This window comes from Prinia subflava, chromosome 2 (assembly GCF_021018805.1).
Source record: "Prinia subflava isolate CZ2003 ecotype Zambia chromosome 2, Cam_Psub_1.2, whole genome shotgun sequence".
Taxonomy (NCBI): Eukaryota; Metazoa; Chordata; class Aves; order Passeriformes; family Cisticolidae; genus Prinia; species Prinia subflava.
The window spans coordinates 69,447,477-69,473,344 of NC_086248.1; the positions used below are offsets into that span (position 1 = coordinate 69,447,477).

At 39.0% G+C, this 25,868-nt stretch overlaps 1 protein-coding gene across 20 annotated transcripts in view; it reads right to left on the bottom strand.

The window, feature by feature from the left end:
- ACTN2 (actinin alpha 2) overlaps window positions 1–25,868 on the bottom strand; it is an 83,234-nt gene that overhangs the window by 19,579 nt on the left and 37,787 nt on the right. For 13 of the 20 annotated variants that reach the window (XM_063390416.1, XM_063390417.1, XM_063390423.1 and 10 more), the window contains 11 exons: window positions 24,618–24,732; window positions 23,254–23,373; window positions 17,242–17,328; window positions 16,097–16,184; window positions 13,910–13,988; window positions 11,037–11,118; window positions 8,942–9,027; window positions 6,195–6,287; window positions 4,982–5,212; window positions 3,716–3,863; window positions 2,035–2,185 (listed from right to left, as the gene is read on the bottom strand). In XM_063390416.1, coding sequence (XP_063246486.1) covers window positions 2,035–2,185; window positions 3,716–3,863; window positions 4,982–5,212; window positions 6,195–6,287; window positions 8,942–9,027; window positions 11,037–11,118; window positions 13,910–13,988; window positions 16,097–16,184; window positions 17,242–17,328; window positions 23,254–23,373; window positions 24,618–24,642 — 1,190 coding nt within the window. In that variant the 5' untranslated portion in view covers window positions 24,643–24,732. Of the gene's footprint in view, window positions 1–2,034; window positions 2,186–3,715; window positions 3,864–4,981; window positions 5,213–6,194; window positions 6,288–7,741; window positions 7,828–8,941; window positions 9,028–11,036; window positions 11,119–13,909; window positions 13,989–16,096; window positions 16,185–17,241; window positions 17,329–23,253; window positions 23,374–24,617; window positions 24,733–25,868 lie in introns of those variants that run through there. The other 7 variants (XM_063390411.1, XM_063390413.1, XM_063390425.1 and 4 more) reach the window with 6 other exon arrangements.

The following is a 25,868-nucleotide window of genomic DNA, read 5'->3' on the forward strand; positions in this document are numbered from 1 at the left end:
TCAGCTTTCAGCACCTTTACAGCCCAGGCCACAAATAACTTGTTTAACTTCACACAGCAAATTACTGAAACAACTGAGAAGAGACAATCCCAAAATAGACAGGATACAGTGTTCACTGGCGTCACCAGAGGTAAAGGACAGAGGGTTCAAAACACTGGTAAGCAGATGCTGTGCTATGTATACTACATTCCCAAACTTTCTCATAATTCATAAAGCTGAAGCTAAATTAGCAATGATTAGGTGTTACAGAAACTTTCTTTAGTTTAAAGAGAAACAAATCTTGGGGCTATCCCAAGCACAAATACAGGATGGGTAAAGAACGGATTGAGAGCAGCCCTGGGAGGAAGGACTTGGGGATGTTGGTTGACAAGAAGCTAAATATGACCCAGCCATGTGCACTCACAGCCCAGAAACCAGAGGTGTCCTGGGCTGCATCCAGAGCAGTGTGGGCAGCAGGGGAGGGAGGGGATTCTGTCCCTCTGCTCTGCTGAGACCCCAGCTGGAACCCTGCATCCAACTCTGGGGTACCCAGGGAAGAAATGGACCTGTTGGAATGGATCCAGAGAAGGGACACAAGGATGATCAGAGGGGTGGAGCACCAACGAAGACAGGCTGATAGAGCTGGGGCTGTCCAGCCTGCAGACGAGGAGGTTTTGGGGAGACCTTATAGCAGCCTTCCAGTGCCTAAAGGGGACTTACAGGAGAGCTGGGGAGGTACTTTTAATGAGGACAGGGGAATGGCAGTACACAGCAAGAGGGCAGGTTTGGACTGAATATTAGGCAGAAATTCTTTACTGTGAGGGTGGTGAGGCTCTGGAACAGGTTGCCCGGAGAAGCTGTGGATACCCCATCCCTGGAGGTGTTCAAGGCCAGGTTGTATGGGGCTTTCAGCAACATGATCCAGTGGAAGATGTCCCTGTTTGGGAGAAACCTGAGAAGTATGTCCCTGTCCATGGTAGGGGTCTTGGAACTAAATGATCATTAAGGTCCCTTCCAACCCAAGCCATTCTATGAAGTAACTCCACAACAGAGATCAAGGCATGCCCAGAAAGTGTTCCATAATCTCACATATTCAGGGCAATCTCCACTCTCTGTGGTTTTTTTTTTATTTCTTTCACATTAACCAAAACACAGTACTTACTCTGCCCACTGTGCTTGATTTTTTTCCCCTTTAAATAATCTTGAAGATGGTTTTTTTCTTTTAAATCCATTTGAATTACACAATTACTGTAAGTGCTGCTGCTATCAGATATGAGCTACATTTTTAGATAAGTGTCTGATTTTTAATCGTTAATGAATATGGAGCTGTTTGTGAGTCATGGTCCTTCACAAAGTGAAAAAAGGGCATGTTTCTAAGATTTCATTCCTGAACAGTAACTGTTCTGCCTGTTCAAAGTGAGAAATTGAAACTTGGAGAGCTGAAGCCAAGGGCGCGAATCTGAGAGCAATTTGTTTTGTTTCCACTGTCCCTTCGGTAAAATGGAGACAATGGCACTTCCTATTATTATATCAAGAGATTGTGAAAGTAAGCATATTAGAGACAAATAAATCTGCAGGAAGTCAGTGCATTACCCACTACTGTAGAGATAATAAAGGGATGTGAAGCCTTGTGAAAGGACCAATATACTTGTGAAGATATGTAATTGATATGTAATTTGTGTAAGTGAAATTATTTTCTAAGTTTAACAACTCATAGCCCATACCTCTCAGCAGACCACATGAACTGAGGAATAAACACCTCCAGGATTCCCATCAACCCACAATGGACTCATGGGCAGAGCTAATGCTGAAATACTACTGTGAAGTCAAGTTGAAAATGTTTCTTTTCAAATCATTTTGGTCAGTTGAATATCTATATTTGGTTGGGGGTAAGGGGGAGATGAGGGAAAGGTCTCAGTGCCCAGCTCAGATAATGTACTTATGAAGCTATGTCTGGAATGCCTACGTTGGTACCTATGACACTATCAAATTCATTGGAAAGAGTTTATCGCAAAGTTAAATGTCAGCAGCTGCAAGCCTTTAAATGGAACATACTTCAGCTCCTGGGCAATGGCAGCGATCTGTTCCACCCTGTCCTGGTGAGCAGCCAAATCGCTCTCAAAAGCTTCATGTTTCCTTAACATGGCACGGACTTCTGTCAGAGAGGCAGACTCATAATCCTTCTGAAGCAAGGTCTGCTCTTTGCCTGAAAGAGGAAATGAAAATGTTATTCATTTTTTTAGCAATTTATTTGTTAGGAAAATTGTAAATTTAATCAACTTTTTAGTTGAGGCATGGTGAAAATCATATATATGAAATTAAATCGCACGCCCACTGAAATCAGCAGCAAATTGCCAGCACATGTTAATTAGAAACATATTTTTAAAGCTCTCACAGTAATGTCCTGGGTTTTGCACAGGCCGCTTATACAGGTCTAAAATAGTGAGAGAATCTACACTGCTGGAGAATTCTACATTGCTGGAGAAACTGGCATAAAAATGCTATATTAGCAAAAACTGTATCTCTAAACCACTGTGATAATTTTTTGTAGAATAGGCTTAAAAAAACAGAAATCACACTGCTATGCTCAGCTTCTTACTAATGATCTGTTATTCTTTTTTATGTTCTGCCTTCAATTCATTATTCATTACAGCACTTAAAAAGAAATAAACCTGAGATGCGTGACTGCCTTTAGTGTCAAACACTGAATTTTAAGTGGAAAATGCCAACTTATCTACAAAAGGCTAGAGAAACAAAGATTAAGTAGAAACTGAAATACTACTGCTGAGTAGCTTCTGTGTTGGACAACTGAATCCACACAGACAGGCCCTGCAGCTGCACTCACCACATGGCATTTGCAGCTCTGTGAATCCTAGAGCCAGAAACAACTATTGTTTCACTTGCTGTGTACCAGCTCATGTGAAGTTTACCCTAAACAACAGCTATAACTTGTCACCATGAGTAGTTTATGCTCAGAAAATCAGCTCTTAGGGCTGATAAACACTGTAGTTTCCCTTCTAGTATCTGCTTGGCAACCATTTACAGCCTTGCATGCTTCCAGCAACTCTGTTAGAGGATGGACTCTGATTCACTTTCACAGTGTCAGAAGAATCTGGCTGAAAAAAGCCAGAAGCATGGCAGAAACAGGAAAACAGTCATCAGGATGATAGAGCAGACCTATGTTTAATAGTCCCCAACAAAACTGAACACCACTGTAAGGTTCTACAGGTGTCACAACTACAGGTAAGGTTAGGTTACCATTAAAACCCAGAACTACAGATGGCGTGTATTCCAGGCTTTGGAGCAAAGCAGACATGAGTTCAGTATCATGTAGTTTATCTGGACTATTCAGAACATCATGATGACCAAATAATAATGAACTCAGAATACTTTTGTTAATAATTTCACACTCAGCCAGTGGTATGACTGCGTTCCTGGTTGGATTGCAGGAATACATTAGCAGTAATGGCCTTGATTCAAATGCAGAATATTCCCATTAAGTTTGACTCACTTCTTCAAGCATGATTTTTACAGTTACATCTCATTAGCAACATGCCAACAAGTTAGGATTGTGACTACAGTCAACAAAACCTGACATTTTATCTGTTATTATTTTAGATTGTCGGAAATTGCCCAAACTACTCATGAGTGAGTTTGTAGCTGGCAAATACTCAGCACTGACAGTTCAACTTTGAACATTAAAATACTCGAAGTGTTAAAAGCCATCTCTCCTCACCATATGCCCACTGTTCATGAGTGGAAGCCTTCTGTCTAAATTTCTCAGCCAAGTGTTCAAGTCTTTCCAGTCGCCGTATTTCATTCAGCAGCCACTCTTCATAGCCTTTCTCAGCTTGTTCAAGCCTCTGCCAAGCGCCGGCAATATCCTGGGAAGAGAGTACATGGGAGAGATGGATGAAACTGTAATCTCTTTATATCTAAATTTACAGATTTTTAATTCATTCACAATTTGGCTTCAAAAAGAGAAGGTTGTAAAATCACGGAATCATAGAAAGTGTTGTCAGGCAGTTGTGTTTTAGTGCAGACACCTGCTCCTCATAGAGCATTGTATTCAGGTGGGCTCATGAAAGCAGCCCCTATAGAAATGGTTTCTAAGCATGGCGACAGGTCCAATGTCTTCACAATATATTGCTTTTACGTCCCATTTTACAATGTGTGTGTTCTTTTATAATATATCTATCTATCATCAAAATGAAAATGCTTTGCTTTCACAAGTTGACAATAGCAAGGTAATTAGTATCCAATCAAGAGGATTTGGTGCACATTTGACCTGGAACACAAATTCATCTCACCTTCTGTGGTACACAAAGTTTTGTGCACTTCCATGCAAACTCAAAGACATATTTGGGAAGCTGAAGTAACAGGGCCCTGATTCTCTGCATACAGGGAGTGGACAATGGCCCTTTTCAGATAGAGCAATTTTTTTTGCTTATGAAATCTGAGAAACCAAAACACAAGGATAGAATAGAGTACAGAAACAAGTCTGCTCTATTCCACAGGAAATGTTTTGACCCACAGTTAAGTCACAGTACTTATCAGTAGATGAGAATTCTTGCTACAGACTATTCTTATCTTCATAGACGTAAGAGAAAAAGTGGAATAGAAAAATGTAGAAACGTGTATTAAGCAATGTATGATTGTTTGATGACTACAATGTCAATGAAACCACTGAGTTTTTCTCAAATAAGCAATCACTGGCTCACTGATCCACAGGTATTGATAACATTCCCACAGCAAGCTCCATATCGTCTTGCACCTCCAGATAATTTGCTTTTGGGAAAGCCTTCAAAGAGGCAGGAGCACGCTTATTTGAAAGCAAGAGTCTGGAAAAAAATGGAATGCGTAAAAGGTGTTTGGTATTGAAAAAGGCACAACAAACCAATGTTTCTGAGAATGTCTTAGAATGGCATTTCAATCTGTCACATTGGCATTTTTGGGAGATCACTGATAAAGCAAACAGAATATTGATGCCTCCTTTACTTACTGAAACCATTTTCCCCTCTGATGGCATGAAAGCTGGCCGATTGCTGATTCTCAGTTTTGTCTGCAGGGTGTTGAAATTGATCTCCAGCTGACATTTCTCCTGGACCTTTGGAGGTTTGTGTTTGCGGCGGTAGTCCCGGAAATCCTCTAATTTCTTCTGCATAGCCTGCATTGTTTTTTCTGGGGTCCTGTTTTCCAGCCAAGGAATTGTCCGGCGAATCCATTCCAAAAGCTTTCAAAGGAACATAAGTCAAATAAAGGCAATGGAAAAACAACCAAAAAAGATCATATTGAACATATAAATCTTAATTAAGTTTGTTCCATTTTAATATTATTGACTTCAGTTGGTACTGATGCCTTAATGGTAAGTAAGCACAAGATATTCAAAGCTGAACATAACTTTTATAGTAAATTTGCCCAGATAGTCCAGGTATTTCTAGAAATACCCTGATTTTCAGAAAGATTAACACACATCTAAGGCATCTCTAGTTACTTAAAATCTGAGTTACCCAATATAATCTGCCACTTTCAAAAGTATTGGTCTTACTGTTTTAGGTAGCTGTAGTTATGAGATCAGGACAGAAACCTGCCTCAGGTCATATAAAAATCTTCACTCAGAAGGCCATTAGTGCAAATTCAGATAGAGAAAGTGGTGCTGTGATCTCAGTATGTTTTTGCAGGTTATGCAATAAAAGAGAGCTCTCATTTGTGCACTCTACATCTCTAGTCCTGCTCAGCAGATTTACCATTAAACAAGAAAGGACAGGAGGAGCACGTTCATCTGTACATTCATCTGCTGTCCATGCTCTCAGGTGAATTGTGAATAACCTGACAGACCCTGTCCAGGTGTGCTTTGCAGTAGCCAAGGGGCTTGCTTGGAGTGACAGGATCTGGTATGTCCCACATGTGATCAAGGATGCTCTTCAAAGATCAGAAAGACAGGAAGCTTGGTCTTGGGGCACACGGATGACAATCCTCGAGACACCCTTTGGGGCACGTTAACAAGGCTGACTGACTTGCTGAAGGTGACACAGGAAGTCTGTGGCAAAGGAGTCACCTGAAACCTGATATCTTGGGCAACTGGGCTTTGTAACCTGCCACTGTGAGATTTACCCTTACAGTGTCTCCACTTTGCTGTCTTGAAGAGAGTGCCTGAATCTTTCAGCTTTTGATATTTCATTATTGTCACCACATTGCAGACAGAACATCCTTACCTCACTTGCTAGTCTCTCATACTCTTCCATCAACCTCTCATTTTCCTGATTCACAGCAAGCACCTTACAGATCCGGTTAGCTGCAGTCTCAGCCTGTAACACACAGCAAATAAACAGGACAAATTAACAAACACATTCTGAGAAAGGCATGGGTTTGGAGAAAGAGAGAGAATGTGGCTGCTGCAAATAAAAGATCACATTCTTTTAGAGTTGCTGATTTATGCTCCTAGGTTGTTAGATACTCATTTTCCCTCCTTCTGCAGCCACAGATTCCAATGGCCTGAATGAGGCATGGATCAGCACAGAGGTCCCCTTGTTGTACAATAAAGCCTTATTACACAGTTGTCTAATAAATCTTTTCTTTTTAAAGACAACTTAGGCCATTCCTAAAGATATTCTGCTAGGTTATTTTAAAAAATATCACATCCAGAAAGTATTAGATTTGTTAGCCCCACTGGAAAGACACCACATGTGATGTAGGAGTTTCAGACCACTCTATATCTGCATATCATATGTACATATACCCTTGAGAATAAGGGCAGCTCAACCACTGACAGCAAATCTTTTCATGCCTCCTGACAAATTTATATGTGAAGGAGCTATGTAGCTCTGCCATATTTAAAATTTACTAGTTTGATACTACAGAGCCATACTTTCATACAAATATGGCTCTGAAATATAACCAATCAAATAAATATCCATGCAGACTGTGTTACAGAGAATTTGGAATTCTCTTTTTGCATGAACAGTAAAACCTTCATACCCAGGAGAAGGAGAACGCAATAGCATGGTTGTGCTGTGCTAAGGTGTGACCTAGCAGACAGGAAGGGAAATTCAGTCCTGAGGATGAAGTGGAAATATCAACTATTTTAAAAGTTCTTCCTTTTTTAACATAAGTTGGGTTATGTCCATTTGTAGCCTAGAAATGTATGAAGCAGAGGAGTGGGAAATGCCACATTTATAATGGAAGATCCCACCGATGACAGGTCTCCTGCTGGTGTTCATGCCTTTTATACTGGTGCTTTCATCCACAAATAATTCTGTTGGCTTCAGTGGGAACCAGCACAAATACTGTGTTGGATATTTTCTGTGTCCCTCTGTGTCTTTAGACATTTTTGAAAATCCAGCCCTAAATTACTTCTCAGCATGAGTAAGTCATATTCTCCAAGAGTCAAACATTCTGTTATGCAGTAAACACATTAGATGTTGTAGCAATAAGCAGCAACTCCACTTTACAATATCTTCAAATCATTTTTTTCTGAAACAGTCCTTAAAATTACCAAATAATGACCCAAAATTAGAAACAGAATGTCTATTTGAATTAAAGAAGTTAACTTGTTGCAACATTTAACTAACAGGTTAAACAACATTTAACTAAAACAGGTTTGAGAGTAGGTTAAAAACAAATATTAGTGTCAAGTAATACTTACAGATATTAATTAAAACCACACAGCACTAAATTAGTTGGGATTTTTTTTAATAAACTAGTGGAAATGTAAAACAACCAATCAAAACCACAGCAACCTGAAGGGACAGTTGATTAATACCTGCTCTGCTCCAGCAAAAGCATGGTAGAAGCAGGACACATATGTCATGATAGCTCTCTCATCAGGTTTGGGAGTGTTCACAATATCTACAAGAGGGGGGAGAAATTAAAATAAAACAAGAAAAAAAGGAATCGAGGAGTAGAAAAGAGGATGAATAAATAAATGCATAAATTCATGTCCTTCTTACTGTTTTCTTGTCCATAGCTTTGTATTCGAGAAATTCTACAAAGCTGTAATAAATTCACTGTTAGATTGAGGGGTGCTGATGGAATAAAAAATAAACTAATAATTCAGTATAATCTCATACAAAGAGGAGGATTTGTTTTTCATTAACCTTGATCCAGAAGTATTGTCACAGGGGGAACAACCTTAATTTTACCAGGACTGTCTGCTTAAGAACTGGTGCACATATATCTGGTGACTTAAATTGTGGGGGTTTTGCCTAAGACACAGGAAAGGCAGACTACATTTCAGTCTGGGGAGATGTTCTCTGGAAATTGCATGTGGATTAGTTATAACCTTAGCATTATATATCAGTATTTTTATATTATCAATACCTGAAGTATGCCCAAGTTCAAACCACCTTACTTTTTAGAATTTTCCTTCTTTTCTTTAGGACATGATTCCAGAGCTTATCTGAGATGTCTCTGTATGTTTCTGTGCCTGTTTTGCATAGGAGCATCATTTGATTTTGCTGTTTGTACTTACCATTAGGCATTTGACATTTTAAAAACAATCCTGAAAGCGTAAGAAAAGGGTTTTTTCTGAGCATGTTATGATGATTTTGATATCTGTAGCAGAAATAATATCCAGCAGAGAGAAGAAAGATGGCATTCTACTATTGGTTTTCACTCTGAGCTTGTTTTCATCTTACATTTTTAATGGTGCTTCAAATGAATGCACACAAAGTCATTTAAAGGGAGTATCATCCTCTCCCATTCAGTAACTAGCTGTCAAAAACCTACTGGATATTATTAGTAAATATGCAGAAAGATGAGATTTGTTTCCATGGAACAAATGGACAGACTACTACTGGCTCTACCAAAACAGCAGCTCACAGAGAAAAGAGGCGACAGGAAATGAGCTCAGCTCTAAGATGCTGTTCTAGTAACTAGTGAGGAAAAGATCAGAAAAGGAAAAATTGCTGAAAAAAACAAGACAGAAGGTGAAGGATGAGATCTGATCCATCTACAATCTCACCTTCTGAGCACCAGCAAATGCATGGTAGTAACAGGAAACATAAGTCATAATGGCTCTTTCATCAGGTCTGGCAGTGTTTACTACATCTGTGTGGAGAGAAGAGGGTTAACTGCTCAGAAATTCTCACAAGGTACTTTCATCTGATTATGCTAATGGCGTCACCTCAGTGCTGTAAGGATTCCAAATAAATACACAATTATTCAGGTTGCATCTGTTTACTGATATGTGTGCAAGGCCACCTAGGCTTTAGGAATCAGCAAACACAAAAGATACAATTCTCCCTGAAATGACAAAACAATCTGAAGGCTGAGACTGTGCAGAAGGGTATTGCTACCTTCTGCTTTGTGGAAACTTCCAAGCAGATGGCATGGCTGGCAGATCTACTGGGTTCAGCTTCACTGCCACTCCAAAGCAACTTCATCTGAGTCACTGCAATTACTGCAGAGCTGAACACAGCCACTGACAGTCACAAAGCAGAACTGCACTCAGCGTGTATCAGCACAGGGTCCCTGTGGCTAACAGATTCCTGGCATATACTGGAAACCTGTGCAGTCCAGGAATACATTTTGTGCTAAGAAAAGTTGGATAATTAATGGCTCTGCAATCCCTGTGCCAGCCCATCTTTTTAGTTAATAGCATAAATCACAGGACAGTTTGGCTTGGCTGGCTAATAACTTTGTCCCTACCCTGGCAGGAGAGTGAAAATATTAAGTGGATGCAAAAAGGTATGCACCCATGGGTAAAAATGGACCTTTTCAATACTTAACAGAGGAATGCAGGAAAAGGTGTTTTTACAGCAGTTATGGCTGAGTAATGAATGATTCTAGTGCAAGCTGCACGGATTGCTGTCAATGTAAGGAGTGGGAAAATACTGACTTGAAAAGACCCAGGAATGAGTGAAAATTTCTAACATTCTTAGTGAGATTTCTAGGGTCAGGATCCAATACGTTTACAGATTTTGCATCTATTTTATGTAGCTGTGAACAAAACTGCGAAGTTTCCATGGAGAGCACATGGAAATAAAGATGGTAAAAAGTGACCATGAATACTTAAAGGGCATTAGAAGGAATATGATTTCATTACCTCCTCCCATGCCAAGAGGAGAATACTAAGATAAGGAATAGAATATGCACAAAATTTGGTGGGGAAAAGATTTCTTATATTGACTATGAAGAGAAGAGAGGAAAAATGTAGAAAGCTGCTCAGTGGCAAGGGGACAGCACTTCTCTGTTTATTCCTTGCACAGAGCAAAATAATTAATTGGTGCTTGAAAGGGGAATTGCAGCTCAAAAGATGAAAACACTTTGTTTTAAAGCATGAAAACAAAACTACTCTTCAATGAAGAGGTTACAACCTGGATTTTCCAAACCATCCTCTCTAACTTCCAAATGAAGACTTCAAGAGGAGCAGGTGTAGTCAGCTTGAGTGCTCTGCATAGTTCCCATGTTATCAGCTCCACTGACAAGCCACCAGAGCTGAGTCTCCATTCTTGGGGAAGAATGCTTTGAACTAATGTAGGCAAATTCTAGCAGCCTTTGGCAGCATTTTTTGCCCAGAGTACAAAAGTTTGGTTATCTTGAAGAAATTCAGGAAACTCTCAAGATAATTTGAGACGCATGAATTATTTGTTAAAAGTGTTGCTGAAAAAAGTTTACAACTAAAATAAACCAAAAAAAAAGCTTCCCTTAACCTAGTTCTCTTTCAGAGGAAGTGAGGCATGTGTTAGTATATTTTGAAAGTTTTGAAAATACATCTACTATTTCTATTTTTGGCCCCTCACTTAAACATTTAAAAAACTGAATATGCTTTAAGTTCCTAACAGTTATATTTCCCTTTATTAAATTTTAATTATTAAAAGCAAGGATTAACTTTTGATCCTGCATTTTACCTCAACACAGTGGGGCCAAGTGGAATGAAATTATCCAATGCATGTGGGAAAGGAATGAAAATAGTTTTTGAAAATTAAGCAGGTTGCTACATTATGATTCATATGGAAGGAATACTGAAAATCTGCTAGGGAAAAGAAAAAAAAAAGAGAAAGTTTACTGTGTTCTGCTTACAAGCAACACAAACTTCAGTAAGGTATAACTCTCACCTTCTGCATCCAGCATCTTTGGGATATCCAAATGCTTTTCAGCAATTTCCATGGCAAGGTTGATATTCCCTATGGGGTCATCCTGCATTAACAAAAAAATAAAATGAGTCAAAGATAGAAGTTTTTCTTTGAAGCAAGACTAGAGTAGGTACACTAAAACTTAGCATCTGTTTTTCCAAAGTGTAAACTGGAGCCACAACTATTGTTCTTCAAAAAACAGAGTCTAGTTATATGAACTTTTGGTCCACCTACTGCTATGTTTTCAAAAGAAAACTTTAGTAAGCTGTTATCTACCACTAAAACTCTGCTGGAAATGCATTCTGGAGGTGAACATAGATAACAGTGTACACTCAATTCTGAGCTAATTGTAAATGAAGTGCAGCAGCAATAATGACAATAAATGTCACTGGACCAGCAGGCCAGATGGGACTGTTCAACACAGCCCTGCCTGGTTTATCCTCACTATACAGTACATCACAGACAGAATTGTTCTCCAGAAGGAGTGAAACTTGTCAGTTTGGGCCTGGAAATAAAAATCTGTAATGCCTCTACAAACGGAATTTTAGGGCTGTGGAAATTCAAGCACCTCCTCTGGTTTTGAGATTTTGGTTTTTGAAGGAAATAAAAAGGAAGCAGCGAGTACAGTTCAGATAGAGAGCACAGATTTTGTGTCTTACATTACAGACAGCTGTTGCTGACAATGAAAGTGTGTCAGATTAGGGCTGCCATTAAGGCAGCCTTCCCATATCAGCTTGGAGGGGAAACATGCTATGTGAAATGGCAGTTTATGCCGTTAATGCTATTGTTATTTTGACATAGTCACAAACTAGTAACTGGTCATAGCCACTCTGAACAATGCCCATGTCTGTAGAGAGAGACTGGGAAAATAAGATGCAGAAAAGCAAAGTAAAAAAGACAGTAAATCTAAGTGAGACCTATTGACTAGGTTAAAGCACTTTGCTTATGAATGAGTGATGAGCACCTCCTATTTGTGTGCTTGGTACTAAGTGCATGAGTAAATGGTGCTCCACAGGTAAAGGATTGCTTTAACATCATAGCAGCTTCTCAATAATTGGAGATTTCCATCACCCATCCTTTTAAACAGAACTACAAGCCACAGTAGCTAAAATTCTCTGCTACAGCTAAAGAAATACCTCATCTAACTTGGCATAGTCAAAGAGATCAGGCCTGTGTCTATGGATAAGGGCGGTGAAAGCAAGGCCATCTTTCCAGCTACAAGTTCGCACAAAATACATTGATGAGAAAAGGAAAGGACAGCATGCAGGAGATAAGAAACAAGACACCAAGACAGCTGTTAATGTAACCAAAATGAAGACTCAATCAAACACAGCCAGGCCAGAAAAGCAGGATCTATTTTAGGATTTTTTTTCTGCATGTGCTTTACGTGCAACAGCTCAGCCTCAATTTGAAACCTGACCTGTTCTTATTTTGGAAACCTCTAAGAAGAAAATAGTAACATTGAAGCAGACCTGCTTATGTTCTGTTCCCTTTTCTCAGCAGTCATCTATGGGATGGTTAACTGTGATGTTCTTTAGCACCACGTACCACTACTCAAAGCACAGATTCAATCAAACTCACTTCTGTCCATGCCATGCATAATAAGCACATGTGCACAGAGACAGGTAGCTCAGTCATTCCATTACTCTGTTTATCTGTAGGAAAGGTTGCCTATAGAATTGGAGAACAAGCTGCTATTGATGCCTAATATTTTGCCCATTGGTTCAGACCTGAAGTTATCTTAACGGCTGCCTAAATTAAAGTCTTATGTGTTCAGTACCGAGTTCATTTAATTTTCATCACTACACACTTCAGGGACGCTGGCATATATTGAGCATATAAACATATAAAGCAGACTAAGTTTTAAAATAGCTTCAGTTCATTCATTTATCATTTCCTCACCAAGGACTTTATAATAACAGATGATTCCACTGGTAAACCAATTTGCAATGAAAGGGCATGGAATGGAAAAATACAATTGATGTTTTACCACTCTCTCTCATCAATGCCAGGTGGCACACAACAGATTAAAACCATGATTAAGGTTTCTGTTGCACTGGTGTTTACATGAGACCTCAAGAAGCAGTTGTTCCAGAGAGGAGAAAGCAGCATGTATGCATCGAGACCTAATGTGAAACAATGTTCTACTTCTTTCTAGGTTTTTTCCCTTCAGTAATGATACCAAGAAAATATGACATTCCTCATTTCTCCCTCTCAAACCAAAGTATCTTTTAGAAAACATGTATTTTGCCATAAGCAGCAGACTGTAATAAAATAGTTTTTAATCCCCATGAGGAACTACCTAAGGAGGTTAGGTTATCAGTTTTGCTTCCACCTGTCTGGAAGTATAGGTAGAAGCATAATCTGAGACTCAGTGAATACTTTCTGAGTATGTAAGACTAGTAATTTACTATGTATTCCTAATTAGCAAGAGTAGTGTTTGTTCTAAGGAATCTTGGGATTCACTGTCATGCCATTGTTTACTGTCTGCAATCTGCAGTCATTTACACCAGATAAAAACAGGATGGACAATAATATCAGTGGTAAATGGACAATTCCAATCTATTTGATTTAACATCCATATTGGGCAGTGTAAAAACTTCATCAACTGCCAGAATCTGAGGGCCAGATTATTTGCAATTAAATACTGAAGCCATTGTAGTGGGAAGGAAAGGACACAGGGCAGTCAGGAGGTCCTCTCCCTTGTGTCATTGAGGGCTTTTTGGGAAGGCCCTTAAAAAGCCTGTCAGAATTAGTATGCACTCTTCAGTCTGTCTTTCAGAAAACATGCTAAGCAAACCAGAAGCCAGCCAAATCACTGCAGGACAGCATGCTGTACCACCCAGACTGATGACCTTATTTAGCTTGGAGTAGTCAATAAGATCAGGTCGGTGTCTGTGGATAAGTGCACATAATCCAAGGCCATCTTTCCAGCTTTACAACAAAAAAAAAATAAAATGGAAAAAAAATTAGTTAATAAAGTCATGGCATTTTACAGTTTGATCCTTGCTCAAGGCTTAAATTAAAGCAGGAATTCTGTCAAATCCTGAATTTATGTCCTGTCAGCTCTCTCTGAGCTGCTCCGTAACTGTATTCCTTTAACTATAGTACATATCTTACTCCACAGTCCATACACACTAAAGGTATACTCCATATACTCCACGTAGACTTCATATACTTTCTAGGCAATGTACATTTTGTGCAACAGTCCCTGATTTCAATTGCTTAATTCATGCTGTGTTCTAGGACAGCTCAAGTACACATTCATCTGTGAAAGTGCATCATCTCCCATTACACTCACAGTATATTTGTGAAAAAATAAAAGGAGAGCAAACCTGCAATTACCTGAATTTCCTGAAGCAATTGGCTTTTCCTCTGTTACTTCTGAGAATTTTACTGGCACAACCATGTGCTCAGAGAAGTAGGAAATCATCATTCAGCTCAGTTTATTTAAAACATTTCACACATATGACAGCTTTGATCTGAGCTGTTACACTTCACCCTGACTTCAGACCTGCTACCTTTTGTGGCAGAACGGGAAATGAAAGGAGCTACAAATAACATACTTTTGGAAAGATTATGTGAGGTTCCTTTCAGCCAGAAGCAATTATTCTGAAAGATACTTTATGTAAACACTTTAGGCAATCACAGGGACTGAGGGTTTGAGGTCTTGTCCTGTGCAGTAATTGTGTGAGCCTAAGCATGTTAAGGCTGTTGAAATCCCTGCTACTGAAATGTCTGCGTAGGTCCTTCAAATAACAGAACTATCACCAAAAAAAAGGTAACAAAATCAAGCAGAATATACCTACGTTTTATAACATAAATTCATCTAGAATGTAAAACCAAATCAAACTGAGCACCAAACAATTTTTTTTCCCAGAAGGTGTAAAATAAAATGATCTGGATAGCTCACTGCAAAGTAGTACTGTAAGAGCCAATCCACCCAAACATAAATCAGGGTACTTCCATTCAAGATGTTTCCCCTATGTCATGTATCAGACCAGTGTATGTACATATATACACTAAGATTGTGACACTGTAACTTACAGTATACCATTGACCCATAACAAGTTCTACTAAATTCTGCATATTCCAGGAAAGTAACACATAACAAACTTCAGATCTCTGAAAGGTAATACACGGACTGTAAATCAAACAAATTTTTCTTATCTTGAAATGTATGTATGGACTGTACCTTCTTTGTCACTAAATATGCTTTAGGTACTACACATTAAGACTTAATTCAAAAGGCTAATATAGAGCTCTTGTTTTAAATACTGCAAAGGTCTCAGGGAGGGGAAGATCACCTGGTTAAACAGTGCAAATGGTAAGTCATCTACTTTAATGAGGTAGGCCAGTGGCACAGATTCAGGAACTCGCCCAGTGAAATCCCCAAACCAGGCAGTCTGTACAGAGCCTGGAATTCCCATTCTAGCTCTTAATGAGAACACAGAAACACAAGGCTGGAGCTTCATTAAATTCTCCAATTTAGGTCATGAGCCTGATTCTGTAAACAAATGTGTTTACAGTGTTGCTGTTGTGCATGTACCAAGTGCATTTTATGCTCCTTATAGTAATATATATTGCAAAACAATAAATGAAAAAAGAGTGTTTTTTTCAATTTAATCTAATTTAATAATAATAATATGATTCATCATAATGAGATATTCACATGCTCAACACACTGGTCTTTTTGCCAGAAGAACTTCTCTGTGGCTCTCATTTGAAAGCAGTCACTTGCCACTATGCTGCAGTACTCAGGAATTCCCATATAATACAAAGGATCTCTAAAAATGCAATATGGTCATTCTGTATATAGAAAGATCATTTTCTTTTAAATAGTAACTCTGGAAGTCATAGTAAATAATGCTAAAGGCTAACCAAAATAACACTCTGAAGACAGAGCAGGAGAATTTCAAAAAGGTCTAGTTAACAATGAAGAGCAAAAGTCTCTGATCAAATATATACCTACACAACTGTGGGGAAAATTTGACATAACATTTTTGAGATTGCTTCTACCTCTTGAAATAATGGTAATTTACCTAAGATGGAAGTTCTGAATGTTCACATTTCTGTAAGGAGCAGTTTTTCTTTGACACCACAGCAGCAGCCCTTCTTTGGCAGAGGTCTCTGTAAAAGACACAAGGAAATTAAAAAAAGGAGAAATTTTAGAAGTGCTCAAGTAATTAATTTCTTGCAATCTTAAATGTGGTTGGCCACCTGAAACTGAATGGCATAAACCACCATTTAATCCTAAAAGATGTTCTTATAAATGGACTGCTGGAATTTCATTAAATTACAGAGGTCACTTAAAATTAGAGCCTCAGCCTGCACAGAAGTTCTGGGATGTTAGAAATTGAAGGAATTATATTGTTTGAACAGCAGACTGTACATTAGAGAAAAATATCCAATAAAAATATAATGCAAATAGACATAAAAGATTGTGTTGGTGCCTACATGAAATAACGCTCTTAGTCTCAGTTAATTTGCTTATGGGCAGGTTTAAGTGCCCAAAAGATGTATTTATTATCTGAACTCTATGGGGATAAGAAAAGGTCAGAAATTACTAAATAAACCATTAAGTCCACATTTAATATCCCACCAATTATGTGGACAGGACAACATGCAGAGCTTGAAATGATTCTACTTTTGTTGAAAATCAAGATTAGCTTCTAGAATTCTAGACTTTCAAAGCATAGACTTGATTTAAAGAGTATTGTAGCAGCATGCTTTTTGGAGCCAGTTACCAAATGGAAGTTAAGAAAAAAATTCTGAAATGGTGTGGGGGAAAAAGTGATAAATAGAAAGAAGAGGGATATAATCAGATAATGTTTATTTGCAAAGAACATGGCAAATGAACAGGACTAAAAATGTATGTTGGAAATAGAACCAAACACAAAGGGTACAGCTCAGAAGCTCAGAAACACAGTCATGTTTCTGTCTCTGTAGCTGAGACACATGACCAGAACTTCTGCACTTAGAAAGCTGGCTCAAAGTCTCTGTCAAAATAAGAAGAGTAAATAATTTTCCCTCCAGAAATTCATTTTGTCACCAGGTACAGAACTTGCAGTATTAGTTTCTGTGAAGAAAAGTATTTTTAAAACACTCCTCTCACTTATACATAATTCATTTTAAAATGTCTTTAAACCAAATTCTTAATTATTTAACATAATTGTATTACTCTTACCTTCCACTGAAATATCCTGAATAGCAAAACGAAGGATGATAGTCCAGATCATACCCAGTGTCATTTTCACGTTGCCATCCACGATTTCTATGGTGAAAAATAGATATAGTAGTATTTTTAAAGTTTCTTTCAATTTCATCTTATTTAATCATCTATTTCTATAAATAATACATTGTAACTAATAAATTAACTATACTTCTACTGTAATTTTTTATTCACAGAGTTCACCTGGGTTCATTTTTCAACAAACTCATGCTTGTGCTACTCTGTCAGTAGGACTGAAGGTTACTGAGGATAAGGTCATTTCAGTCCTTCCATGCTAAAGGCTTCTCTCAGACTAGTTGTTGTAACAGTTTCAAATCCTTGCCTTTTAGGATCATGTTTTAGAGAGGACATGAAGGGAAATACTGAAAGTTTGAACAGTATCAGTATTAACAGTTTTCAAATACAACAGAACAAAAAAAAAAAAAAACCATTGGGGTCTTACCCCCATTTTTAAGAAACTGCAGGACATTACCAGTACTGGTTTTTAATAAAATGGTACTCAGAATTTCCCCTATACTATTTAGATATGTGTGAGCATTTACCTCTAGTGCCAGCCCTGACAAGACATGAAGAACAGCTCAGGAGACACAGCACCTCCTGACACTGATCTGCACAGCTTCCTGCCAAGCTGCCCAGAACCACGGCCACAAGGTTGCAATGCCTCACAGCTCTGAAGCATGCACACATTTAAGTATCTTTAAAAGAAATGGGAGGGTTTTTTACCTCTGGGGTTTCAATTTGTTCCAAGACTGCTTGAGACAACCTATAACACAGCAAACATGAGAATCCCTGCCACAAGCTGGGTCAGAACCCAATGCTCCCACATTGTAATTAAGTGATACCACTAACTTCTCAACACCAAAAAATGTATTCCACATCACTTGAGTGTGATGGTAATGTCAAATCGATCTGAAAAGTAAGTCAAGAGACTCAGAGAAACACAGTGAGACTGTAAGGAGGGTGCAGCATTGCAAGGGAGGAGATGGGACTGCAGACTGACTTTCCAGTCACCTCACACTGAAAGAGCAGTGGAGCAGGGCAGGCACCAGCTGCTCCCCTGCTTAAAAGTCACCTCCAGCCTTTCTCGAAAAGTGAAGCAGCTGTGTCTGCCTGGGGGCCCACTGGTGTTCTGCGCAAGCAGCAGGAGGAACTTGCAGCAGGAGGAATTTCCTCAATTTAACATCAAATGCCAACAGAGATGCCAGCAGAAAATGCAGTCACTCTGCTACTTAAAATTGCTTGAATCCAGGGGCAACTTTTAGAGAATAAGAGCAGCTGCTGTCTCTGAGACTTGAGATACATGTTCAATTGCAGTGGGACGTGACACAAGCTGTCATTTGAACCTCTGGAATTAACATATGTGATAGGAAATATGTAACCCACCACTACCCTATACTTATTTTGTTAGTGTGATAATTCAAATTTATATATAAATGGCTAGTTTCCCACTTTCCCCTTTGGATCCTGCACTAGTTTTCCAGATTCTTACACCACTGCCTGCCTTCCATGCATCCTGCCTTATTGGTCCTGAAAGACCTCAAATCTCAAAACAAAATCCTTCCAGACAAAAAAAAAAAAAAAAAAGACCAAATAGCAATTACAGCATGTAGCTAGCTCTCTTTCTTCCCTCCTCCTGAGGGAAGTCAAGTCACTTCACTATTTTAATTGGATGTCTGATACGTATAAACAGTAAAGACAAATTTCTTCAAATGTAAAATAAATGCATTTAAATACTCAGGAGGCAATTGCTGATTGTCAGGCAATCACTTAATAGATTTGCATAATCACTACATCGTTGTTTTGATTTACATATCTGTATGTACACACATACAGAATGAAAGAGCAAGAGAGAGAATTTTCTGTGTTGTGCCTCAGGAGGATTTTCAAGTGATTTGCCAGCTTTGGTTTCTCATAAAACTGCTAGCACAAATCAACCAAAAAAAAAAAAAAAAAAAGACTCCTGTACAAGACAAGGAAGAAAAACAAAGTTGCTAAAATACTGAAAAGTATCAGTGACAAAAAGGTCCTATAATTTTCCTCTACAGATCAGTAGAAGACTTCATTAATTTTTTCACTGCCTGCTTGCTCTGGCTGGAATATAGCTCCTACCCCTCACATAGACAAAGCTACAGCTTTCTGGGGATGAGGGCAGAAAAGAAGAGAAAATGAAGAGGAAACAATAAAAACTGTCTAGGGAAAAAGTAAAGCAAAGCAATTTCTCAAATGTTTTAGTCCCAATTTTATTCTGCTTTGGTTTTATTTATTAATTTATTTGTTCATTATATCCTTCTTGTAGCAGATTCACAGATCATTTGATCTTTAACATTTTTTCCACTTCCCAGAAAAGCAATACAGAAGTATTTCCTATTAACAGGATACTTGTCTTTTGTGATTCTCCATATCTGGTTGATTTCATTTGGGATGCAAGTACCTTGCAAATGGAGTTACTACACTTCTTTAAACCTTAAGGGAAAACTTCTAAGTCCTGGACTGTGAATGGTTCATAAGGATTACTTTCTCAGTTTTTTTCTTGTAGCTTCTTGACTCTGTAGTGTTATTCATGACCAGTGGAGATAGGGATTCTTTGATAAGTCAGGTCAGAGTAGATAAATTTGGGTCCTGCTCAGCATCACAATTAAAAGTGATCAGCTCTCTCCACTCCACAAACAGCCCAGAGAAGTCAGGCTCAAAACAATAATGATGATGACTTCAAAGGATATCCCTGGACCCTTAAAAATACTAATTTTATTTTTGTACTGATGTCCCACAGAATCACTGTTTTGAGGTCCCATTTTAAATGCCAGTTGCTCCCCTTGTGCCTACATGCTCTGCACCATTCAGTATGTCAGATAATGGAACACGATCTCCAGCAGATTTAGATGCAAAATTTTCATGCTTTGGAAATCAAAAAATATTCCAAGCATCCATGTAACTCAGAGAATGCCCAAACAGATGGGTGCAGGCAAGCCCACGTGCCCCATGCTCACACACAGGGGCAGAGCATTAAGGGGTTGTAGACTTTGATAACAAAACAAACTTAAGGAGGTTGTGCTCTGCCTCCCTGCTGGCATTCACTCCAACCCACTATAATGACTGCCCGGTCAACAACGCTGAAAAATGCAACAAAAGAAAAAAAAAAGAAGTGGAGTGTGTTTTAAAAACAGATCAGATTGCTGATCCAGTCTCCAACAGAGCTACAGCAACAGTTGTCAGCCCAAGTGAGAGGACAGGGCTGTGAAGTGTGGGAGCAAGAATGCAGTTCCAGGGGGCACAGGGACTCTTTAAGCACACACTGGTGCCAGAGGTCCCACACTGTGAAACCATAGCCTGTCAGATGGGATAATGCACTGCTGCATCAGCACAACGCTGGGCCTTAGGTAACAGATTTAGTAGAGGGGATGCAGTAAACTTAACAGGGCACTAAGCACGAAGTCTGTGCCAGAGCTGGCTTTGTGTCCAGCCTGTTTAGAGTGGGAGGGGAAGGCACGTGAATCTATCTGCTCCTGCCCACATGGATGTAATCGAATGTGGGCATCAGGCCATACCGGGCATAGCGTCATGTCTCACAATGACAGGCTCCTCTCTGCACCTAAGCTATCACAGGAGCTGTGAATCTTCCTCCCATGCTCCCATCTAAGAATTTAGGGGTGTTTAAACAATAATTAATTCGGTTTTGCTTTTAATACATCCATTTTACAGATCGAGAATTCCAGAAATGGGGAATAATAGTTAAAACCATCACCCTTATCTCTTGGGTTACTAGGTATGGCCTGCTGCTACATGCAAGAATAAATACTGGATGCATGGACAGTCAACTTGCAGCACGTGCCTGAAAAGCTGGAAGAGGTTACTGCCCTTTTTCCAGCCACCTTCCTAAAGGGAATTATCTCGGAGCACCTAAATTACACAGCATCTGAACTCATGCCAGTTGCTGTTAAGGAGAACAGCAGGGTTAGTTTAAATGTTTTCATTGTCTGATCTGAGCCATCCCAGATGCTTTGCCTTCAGAAAGTGCTCAAGTGCTGTTCCCCAGCCTGAGTGCTCTGGCAGTAGTGACCAGGAATAAATGGGGCAAAATAAGGAAGATGGGAGTGCAGAGAGCTGGCTTGCTCCTTGCAGGAGCAGATATGAGCTGATGTATCTTGGTTTAAATACTCCAGCCTTGTGCAAACCGTGATCAGCAAGAACAACCACTCTGTCCCACAAGATACTCCTTTTGCTGCACTCTGGTTTTGGTTAGGAAGCCTCAGAGTCTCCTGCACAACATGACAAACTACCTTTCATTTGCTCCATGCTCTGTAATATCAGCATTTCTTCACCAGCTATCAAACAGGGCATCTGTATTCTTAATTTTCATTCCACAGCTAAGTTGTCTCTTCAGTACCCTCTGCTGTCCATTCAATGCCATGTCGCTCTCAGAAGAGCCTTCCTGCAGAGGTTTAAGGTAGCAGCACATTTTTCCATCCCACTTCATTTAACTGAGCAAAGGGCCTGGGTGCCCCAGCAGTTTGTACAACTGATGGGGGGAGCCAGACATCTCTGAAATGCAATAGAGCTCTTCTGAGATCTGAAATGCCTGTGGGAATTGCCCATTTCTCCCCACTGATGATATATTCCCCCAAAAAAGTCTCTGTTGTGTGCCTAAACACAGATGGTACAGATTTGGACTCAGGTGACCTACCCAGTTCAGTCTCAAATAAATAAAGGGTGAGTTCAAATAAAAGCTCTGCCCGTGGAGCACATTTCTTGGGATTTTTGAGTTCTGGATACATTTGGTGAGCAATCCTTGAAGAACCAAGTAGGCTAGGTCAAACCATAGTAAAACCAATGAATGCTGATAGATTGCTCCATTATTTCTACAAATACCCTTATCCCACATAATGAATCTCCAGTCCCATCCACAGTTACAGTGAGCTCCCTGGGATCAAGGCTTGGAAGCCAGAATAAGGATACATATAAGCCTGTAGAAATCTGGAAACAGGAGGAAGAGGCTCATGAATCAATCTAAAAAGGCTTAAAAATATCAGTAGAATATAGGAGTGCTTATCATCATCATCATAAGGTGACAGCCAAAATTTTGCTCTAAGGACATGTTAGAGTGATGGGAAGAAGCACAGAAAGCACGTCACGGAGACTATGGAATCAAAAATAGTTGGATATGATGCTAGCCACATCATTCTTGGTATGGTAATAGCTATGGAAACCATTATGCAAATATCTTTAAGGAGCAACAAGTTCTATACACACCTTTGTCATTTTTAAACAATAAATGGAATCTCTTATGGAGGCATAGGTTCACTTACAGTGAGAGTCTGCCTTCTTTAGCTCAGTTTACATCTATCAGAATCTAGCTAGCCAACCACATGTTGGTACTTAGCTACCTGAACAGCAGAACAATAAAAATCAATTACTTTAGTAAATAGCATCCCACTCCACTTTCTTCATATGTTCAATCTCTCCCCAGCTACCACAGTTTCTTTTGATTGCTCCCTTAACTCTACATCTGAATTTTAGAAACACAGCTGCACAAAATCTCATAATAAAGTGGGAGTAGATTCCAGCCACTCAGCAATGATGTCAGCCTTTGTTTTGTCTGAATATCTCCTAAAGATGCCAGACTGTATAAAGCACACCCTAGAATCCAACCTGGTTTCTAAAGGAGGTGCTTACTTTTAATAATGTATGGGAAAACCACAATGTTCCATAAGAAAAAACCAATCATTATCTGAACACCTACTGAAATACAGACCATTCAATTTAACCTTGGAGACAGACTAAGCTTAGTGCTCATTTATACCCCATCCCTCTCCAGGTGTCCTTTCACAGATACAGTCCAGCAATCGACATTAAGGGATTTTCAAGGCGCCCAGCTGTAGAGAACAGTGCACAAAATGTGGCCAAGGGTCTCCACCAGACTGCTCTGTAATGTGACCTAAGTCAGGTGCACTGTCAAGATCTGTCACATACCTTCTGCACCAATTGACACAAGTTTCACTCCTTTGCTGGCGATGTAATCCAGAGCTTTGTTGACATTAGCGATTTTATGAAAGCGCATCTTCCCTCTGTCTGGCTTCGGTAGCCTTTCCCCTGCAGAACAACAAATTTAATGTGTTTATTCTTATATACACCTTGCTACAGACATAAAAGTGATTAGAAATCAAGAGTGGATGTGCCTTAACACTACCAAAAAGTCAGCAACTATTTTAATAGGTATTTTTCTGAAAGAATGCCAAAGAGGTTTGAACCAAACCCTGAAAATTCAAATGTTGAAGCATCTGATTTCGATCTTTCTGATATAGCAGTAAAACCAGAATAAAATGTCTGTTTGCCCTAAACATCTGGAAGATATGTGTACCTCCTCCTACTCCACTTCTCATTCATTGTTACTGTCTGTTACAGGAGCTGAATATTAAGAAGGCAGAATGTTCTCAGAGTTCATCATTCTTATCTGTCCGACTGTAAGGAGAGGCTGGATTCTATCCAGCAGATCAGCCATAGCATCCTTGCACATCTGACCAAGAGGAATGGCTTCTAACAACCTCATCGAGCACAGCAGAGCAGCTCATTTCAGACCATTGGGCTGATGTGTTTGAACAAACTTATCTTTTCAAATTATCACAAAGAATAATAATTTCTAAAAATATTCTCCATTTCATAAGGAATGATAATTTCAAGAATTTCTTTCCACGCTGGTATCTCCAGCAAAAATCTAAACTGTCTTGTATGTTTGTAGCTTGAGCTGTTTCCTTCCCATTAAGGGGCATTCTGATTTTACCTTGGAGACTGCCCCTATGAATAATGCATAACAAAAGGGACATAGTGAGTTTACATCAGTTAGCAAAAGTTCTTGGCTGTGCCACTCTTTTGAAAAATGAGACCTTTTATTTGTGACTAAATATTGATCTAGGTGTGCTTTAGGCACTTACTTTTGAAAACGCTGGTACATCCAATAAAGTCATTAAAAGCAAAGCAAAATGTTTATGCTAAAGCATAATAAAATGAATTGGTAACCTAAGTATAAAGGCTTTTTAAGTGTTAGGGGCTAAGGCAAGGTCCTCAATGTTTTTGGTTTGTCCAACAACACTGTGATGACAATGATACCCTGATACACTGATATCCTGGAACACAAGCACAAACCAGAAAATCTTGGAGACAAGGAAAAAGCAGAGCTTCTTTTCCCCTCCTTTTTGCTTTACAGAGTGTTTCCTCTCTCACTTTTCAGTCTACTTAAAGTTTGTGTTCGCTGTTTTGAACCATTAACAATTTTTGTTCCTTTAAGACAGTTTCAGTTAGTGTGCTGTAAATACACAGAAAACTTTATTTTAGCTAACCTGAGATAACTTCCAAGAGGAGCATCAGCTTGAGGCCATTTCTGAAGTCTTCCTCAATGTTCTCAATCTGTGTGCCTGCTTTTCTGAGGTGGGAATTGCACCAGGCTGTAAACGTCTGTAATAGCAATTAAAAAACAACAACTTATCAACAAGGCATTTTCCAAACAACTGCTAAAGCCATCTGAGTAAACACTGCAGCTGAGATTTGGATGTCCAGCTCCCATCCATTCTATACATGTTGCCAAGTACAAGTTGCCAATCTTATCCCAGATGTTCATGAAGGTGCCAAGGATTTCTTCAACAAAAGCAATTTTGTGCTAGATTCTGCTTGCAGATGCATCTCCGGACAGAAGTTCTACACATAAAGGCAAAACTTGAACAAAAATGCAGATAATGAAGTCTGGGGAACAAATGATCACAAAAGCAACCATGAATATTTTTGTGTCCATAGTGAATAACCAAGTCTGCTCTCACTTGCAGAGGTGAAAAGCAGAACTAATTCCATTGCAGAGGTCATATACATGTTATCTTTTGTGTGAATGAAGTCAAACTACTATAAAACTTAGTAGTTAAATTAGTCTGATTTTAAATATCCATCACTTCTCTCAGCCTTCTGACAAATTGTCCTTACTTTTCAGTGTCTGTTAAGACACATAAAGCAAGTTTGTATTTTAGCAGGTGTTTAGTTATATAACAAAGCATTGTTACTAAACATTTTCAGTAAGTTAGACTTCAGCTTCTTAAAATTGTCAGATATTTGGAATTCCCTTTCTTTTGCTACATCAAATTTCCAGTTTTAAAATCATTTAATTCAAATAGTTTAAAAAAACAATATATATTCCAGTTGTAAATAAGAGGAAACTGTTTTGGCCTTCTTTATTCTTGCCTGTTTCTTTAGATTATTTAATTTCTGATCTCCCAGAAACAGAATAAGGAAGGCTGGTAGACTAAGACAAAGATCTTCCATGGAACTGAATTCTGCAAATTCTAGACAGATTTGATACCTTAAGAAAACATGGACTGAATTTTCCCAAATGGTCTAATCTTTAAAAAGCAAGTTTTTGTTAAAGAATAATAACATTGTGATTACTCTTGAGTTTGACTCAGTTTGTTTGAAGAATTGGTGGGCAGCTAACTGGGATCTTTTGTCAGTGCTCCTACACTGACAAGGAACAGCATCCTTTTATCATCTTCTCCTATTGAATTGAAAGGCATCAAGAAGTGCTATGGATATGGCAGAGCTGTGCAGTG